General features: G+C 47.8%; 1 protein-coding gene across 1 annotated transcript; it reads right to left on the minus strand.

Moving 5' to 3' along the window:
- Positions 1-1,260: 1,260 nt before the first annotated feature.
- Positions 1,261-1,740, minus strand: IUM83_17452 (uncharacterized protein; the record flags this gene model as incomplete). Its single annotated transcript, XM_067942400.1, has 1 exon — positions 1,261-1,740. One exon carries the CDS (start codon positions 1,738-1,740, stop codon positions 1,261-1,263), a length of 480 nt encoding a protein of 159 aa, XP_067791139.1.
- Positions 1,741-6,664: the final 4,924 nt, after the last annotated feature.

A 6,664-nucleotide genomic window follows, 5' to 3' on the forward strand; every position in this document is an offset into this window, starting at 1 on the left:
TCAGCAAATAAATAACAACACAAACGCGAAAACATTTTTGAAAGAAATAAGGTTTTATTTCGTAATTACACGGCAAATTAGCGATATTAGTAAAACAAATTACCAGATGTCCACTCCGACTTGGTGACCACGTATGTAACAGCACAACTGCCAGAAACGTGCGGAACACTCTCTAATAGGCACCCAAAAAGTGAGGTTTAATTGCCTGTTATGACGATATGCGTCAAATCACATGATAATTTCATCCAGTCATCGATTGATATAGTTTTAGGTACGGAATTAACAAATATAAACATTGTTTTATTGATTGAGAATCTGAGAAGTCAGTGCTTTGTAGCCATTTTCTATAGTTGAAGCCGTAGTGGCAAGTGACGTTGGACCGAGCCCATTAGGGCCGACGGTCTTACGAAGTCGAGGGAGCTTAAAATCATTGCCTCCCTCGTTAATGATAATGCATTCCAACACTTTTTGCAAAGTGAGGAAGCATTTATCTATAGTTTCGTATTTAACACTATTAAAAGCACTAGCTACAGCTTCGATGAGCCCGTCGATCTGGTTTGTCGGTTGACGATACTGTATGGACTGAATAGAATTAAAAATTCCCAAATCCAGTATGTTACACTCGGGTGAGCGAGGCGACTGGCACAACATTTGGATGTCCCAACCACCTTCCTTCCCGGCGGCAAGAACCTCACCATGATCTTCTTCTACGTGCGGGCCAGCGTTGTCCTGTTGGACACGTATAACGGAAGTTTTCCGACCTGTTTACGTAAAATGACAAACGTTAATAGAGAGAATGTATCGGCAGTTTGATAAATACACGTACCTGGCCATTTGGCACGAATTGCCGGGAAAACTTTTTCCTTGAGCATCTGCACGTATATCTTTCTTGACATATTGATGTTCTTGGTGATGGGCGTTCCCGCAACCCGATTTTTGGAGGTTTTCTTTGCTGCGGTGCGCTCAACAATTGGCCAGATCCCAATTTTTCCGTAAAAATACTTTTTCGGGAAAAATCGTATCGCGGTCTTGCTACTGCTGCAAGAAACATCACCTTACCGATATAGCGTTTGTTCGAACACGATCGGTAAGGTAGTGCTTCATCAGAGGTCAAGTAGTATCGCGAAGACGCCTTGTACATATTGAACCATTTCTCATCTATATGGACAATATCATACATTGCATTGAAACGATACAAAAGTCCGCCTAACAATTATATTAGTCAACAATTAATTACAATAAATTGTAAATTAATATCATTCACAATGAAAAATCCAAATTCTTACCAATAGGGCGCTGCACGTGCGCAAGAACCCACGTTAGCCGCTGAAGCTTGTGTCCGTCGGTAAGCGTCGGCTTGACCCTTGAAATGAAGCGCCGCAGGACCTTTGACTTGAGGTGCCGGTGCAGCGTCGATCTTGGGATGCCGGAGGCCGCTTCGAGAGCACGCAAAGTCTGCCGCTGGCAGAGCGGCACCGCTGCAACTCGCTCCCCCACCTCCTTGGCGCTGAGGCGGGTCTTCTTCGGCGGGTACGGCCGCCGAGGCTGCACGAGGGCAGCGGAGTCGTTACGTAGACCCCAGGTGGTCTCTACGGAAGCGCGGCTAAGCTTGAAGAGCCGCTTGGCTCGCGCTATGGTTCCGTAGCGGAGGCGGCCTTCCTTACTCAAGGTGGTAAGGAAGACCACCACCGCAACGCGCGTTTGCGGAGAGATGTCGTTGGCCCCGACTGTGCGTGTCATCTTGGTTGCCGAAACTGTTGTGGCGATTTAATGTCCACCACCAACCGTTTTACGGTGGACTTCAGCCCGCCTTAGCCAATACTATTTTAACCAATGAAATCATTCTAACAATGTTGAGTGGTACACAAAAAACCAAAGTACCTATAAATTGGTGGGACAGAGAAAGTAGATGAGAAGCGACTGCTGCTTGAGCGAGAGCGCGAAGAGCGACGTGAAGCTGCTGATCAGCGGCGTGAGCAGGAGAATCAAGCCTTTATGGTGAAGCTTCTACAGATTGCGATGGGCAAGAACGCCGATAGGTAGATTAACAACTTAGCTGGCAAGGTAGACATCTAGCGACGGCGGTTGTAGTCCGAAATGCATGGAGATTTGGTTGCCATGAGGTTGCAAACATGTATGGCAGTTTGTGAGCCAGGCGGCTACGAAAAATAGCTTTCCAACTGGCGATTGACGCACTCGCATCTTCTTGTCCCAGTTGATAATGGACCAAAGTGTCTTTACCCTACCGAAGCCCCACTCAACCGCCTCTCTGACTCTGCTCATTCGCGCGTTGAACTCCGCTTCGAGACTTCCATGTGGGGCGAGCACCATCGACGCCCCGATGAAGAGCGACCACTCATACTAAAACTCCAACTGAAAGCCAGTTGAGCTTAGGGGCGAGAAGTCTTTACCCTAACACACGCTAGAGTTTCGTTTGAGCTCAAATCCCGCCTCGGTACTACTGATAGCTGAAACTGAAACTGAAACTGAAAGCAAACTCAACGGGGCTTCGAAAAGTCTCAAATGACTCATATAAAATGGACTCAGTTAAAATAATTATGTGGTGCACGTAAAGAAATCGCGCATAACTCGGTGCCGCTTTGCCTTCACCGTAGTCTCCCGAACCAAAGCGGTCACGGTCTGTAAAGCTCTTCGTTCTCTATCAGTCTGCTCTCCGCATTGAAGCAGAAATGCAGACAGCTCCATGCAGTGTCTCAGAGCGATGGCAGGTTGAATTGTGGGTTCCTGGTCCTCCTCCTCTTCCTGCTCGTCCTGCGAAACTGCATCACTTCCTGCTGCTTCGTCCACTATCACATCTGGCTCGTGCGCAGGCACGTCCTCGTCCACTGCCAGATACTCACTAGCGCTCACAGCGCCCTCCCACTTCGATAAAATCGCTGTCAATTCCACTCAGCGAGCATGGGGTTGTTCATCCCAGGATTCTGCTTGAGCTTTAGGTGCACTTGGAGCTTTTGTTCTAGCGTCAGACAGGTGCGAGGAGACATTGCGAGGGAAGGGGGCTTGCGTTGGGCGTTGGGCGTTGAGCAGTGGGGGCTTTGAAGAGTGTGTGGTCGTGAACGGTGTGAATCAAATAAACAGGTTAGACCTAATTTGGTCCTCCAAAATGTCACACAAACCGATACGAAGACCCGAAGCTTGAGGGCGCAGTGGCGGGCGCCCGTCGAACACTTGAGAGGAAGATTGGAAATTGAAAAGTGATTGATTGAATCGTTAGTTTGGCGTCGGCTCATTGCTGCCGCACAACCAGTAGTTCTTGGCGACCTGGACACGCAAACAAGTATCCAGGTCCCATCCTAAAGTCTATCAATCTCAGATCCTAATTCTATCCTGATCTACCAATGAGAATCTACTAATCCAAAACGTAGCTTGATCCAAATATGCGACTCGCGTCCCATAATCAAAAGTTCGGCTCGAAAACTTGATTCTTGCACATCTCAAGGATTTTTAGCCAATGAGGTCGCATGAAACTCCATGTTTATGCGTCCCATAATCATGATTATTCTTGATATTGACCAGTAGGATAGCATGTAACGAATATAAACCATGCAATGTTTTATTACGCTGTACAGCGTAAACAGAAAGGTATGCATTAGCAATTGACGTGGGAGTCCTCTGCCATCTCATTGGCAGACGGACATCCACGTCACATGACCTCCCTTCCAAGAAGACCCCGCTATTTCGAAGCTGGCTTTCTCTTCTTCGTTTCCCAGTACTTGTCAATGAGACCTGGAATCTGATTCAGGTTCTCTACTGGTTCCCACGTTGCTTCTTCGCGTGATTCACCAAGCCACCAAATCCGGTATTGGAGTTTCTTCTTCTTGTTACGATGACCAATGACTTCGCGCACAAGTTGACCTTCCGTACCGTCCTTCAAAATCACTTTGTTCACACTTTGGCTCCGTGATTCATCACTGCGATACGGCTTGAGCAATGAGGTGTGAAATACGGGATGCAACTTGAGACCCTTCGATAACTTCAGCTCGTATGAGTCACGATGAATTTGTTTCACGACCGGGTAAGGTCCAATAAACCGCGGTGCGAGCTTCTTTGACTGTGCGAAGCCTTTATGACGAATGTCCAAGTTTCGTCCATCTAGGAGTACCATATCTCCAGGTTTGAAGTCTTGAGCAAGCCTGTTCATGTCGTAGTAAGACTTCATACGAGTTTGGGCTTCACTCATTGCATCTTGTGCCATCTTCAAAATTGCATCTTGCTTGAGCAGAAATTCTTGCGCCGAGTTGTGCAACTGTTCAAATTCCGGGTCCCTAGCCACATCATCTGGCATATAGGGTATATAACCCAGATCAGCCTCAAACGGTGACATACCGATTGAGGAATAAACACGTCTATTGTACGCGAATTCAGCGATATGCAAATATTCATCCCAGTCATTTTGGAATGGGTTCACAACACCCCGAAGATAGTCTTCAATAAACCGATTAGTACGTTCGGTCTGACCATCAGTCTGTGGGCGAAAGGCAGACGACAAATTGTGGGTCGTCTCCAAAGTCTTGATCACTTCTTGCCAGAACTTGGACGTAAATTTGGAGTCTCTGTCTGAAATGATCGATTTCGGCACGCCATGGTCTTTCACATAATTGACCATGAATAGCGCAGCAGTCTCTTCTGCTGTCGCATTCGTATTGGTTGCGATGAACTTCGCACGCTTCGTCAACCGGTCCACAATAACCATAATGGCATCTTTTCCGGTTTCCGTGCTCGGCAGTGCAATCATAAAGTCCATCGACACATCAACCCATCTACCTCCTGGAATCTCCAAAGGCTGTAGTAGTCCGGGCGGCTTCGTTTGGCGTGCCTTATTCCGCTGACAACGTTCACACGTGTTGACATAGCGTTGAATGTATTTCGACATCTTGGGCCAGTAATACTTTTCTGGACACCCAAGTATGTCTTAAAGTATCCGGGGTGACCTGCCGTGACCACATCGTGGTTTTCACAAATAACACGGTTCTTCAGATCTTCATTATCCGGAATTACCAGTCGAGCATTTTCATCATCTCTCGTTTGGTAAAATAACAATCCATTCTTCACAGAGTAGCGTGGTACCTCTTTACCACTAGAAATACTCTGCAGCAACTCCTGAACTCTCCGGTCGGTAGAGTACAGTTGTTTGGCCGAGTGCGTCACAGTCGCACTTGGCGTTTGAATGCTAGTAACAATTTCACGGTTTCGAGCAGCTTCGATGAGCTCACTGAGACTAACCTGAGCGGCTTTATGCTCAAAGAGTGGGTTTCGGGACATTGCATCCGACACTTGGTTACTTTCTCCTGGAATCCACTTGAACTGCGGTTGGAATTCAGCTAGCTCGTTAAACCAGCGCGCAACACGACGATTGGTTGACTTTTGCGTCAATATAGTCTCGATGCTCTTGTGGTCTGTCTCCACGGTAAATGGGCGATCGAGAAGGTAAACTCTCCACACACGAAGGGCATGCATGATAGCCAGTAACTCCTGCTCACGAACAGGGTAGTTAAGTTCCGCTGGTTTCATTTTGCGTCCTGTGTATGCAATCGGATGCTCCAACCCTCCCTCGTTTTGAAACAAGACTCCCCCTATGGCAAAATTCGAGGCATCCATACGAATACCGAACGGTTTGTCGAAATCAGGAAGTTGTAGTACAGGAGGGATGGAGAGACGGCGTTTGAGTTCATGGAAGCATTCCAACTGATGCTCAGACAAGTGTAACGTTTCCTTTGGGCGTAAACCCTTAGTACTTTCGTGCAGTGGGCCTGCAAATTGTGCGAAGTCGGCGCAAAAACGCGAGACGTAGACCGCCGTACCTAAGAAGCTTTCCATTTGTTTCTTGGTACGTGGAATCGGCCAGTCACTGATTACGCGCACTTTGTCAGGGTTCATTCGAACACCATGACGACCCACAAAGTCACCGAGACAGGGGATTTCTTCGACGCAGAACTGACACTTCGACAATTTTACGTACAATTGCTGTTCTTGACACCGTTGAAGCACTCTGTCCAACGCGTCGACATGCACCTGCACGTCCTTGTCTTGCGTAAAAACGTAGATGTCGTCAAAATAGATGCGCATCACATCGCGCAAGTCACTGAACACTCGCTGTAACAGCCTGTTAAATGTGCCCGGACTACCGCTCAAACCCATCGGGGTTACAAGATACTCAAACAGCCCATCGGGCGTCGAAAAAGCAGTAAATGGAATATCAGCTTCACGAAGTTTAACCTGATAGTATCCCCACAAGAGGTCCATGCAGGAGAACCAGTAACTACCGCCCATCGCATCAAATGTGTCCTTCTTTCTCGGCATCGGTATCGCTGGCAAAATGGTGGCACTATTGAGTTGACGATAATCGTGCACAATGCGCCAACCCACGGACTTCTTGACGCAGAACGTCGGAGCGCTGAATGCAGAGGTGCTAGGTCGAATAATACCTGCCTGCGCCATCTCTTTCGTCCAATCCTGGATCACCGTTCGCTGCTCCGGGCTTTGGCGCCATTGTTTCACCGAAATCGGTTGTGTTCCCGGCTGAAGTTGAATTTCGTGTTCAATCCCTTCGCGGACAGGGGGTGTGGTACTTGGCAGCTCAGTGCGAAACACAGTATCGCGATACTTGAGCAAGACTTCATATGCGGGGTTGTTCACCAGTGCC

The sequence above is a fragment of the Phytophthora cinnamomi genome, assembly GCF_018691715.1.
Source record: "Phytophthora cinnamomi strain GKB4 chromosome Unknown Contig41, whole genome shotgun sequence".
Classification (NCBI taxonomy): domain Eukaryota; phylum Oomycota; class Peronosporomycetes; order Peronosporales; family Peronosporaceae; genus Phytophthora; species Phytophthora cinnamomi.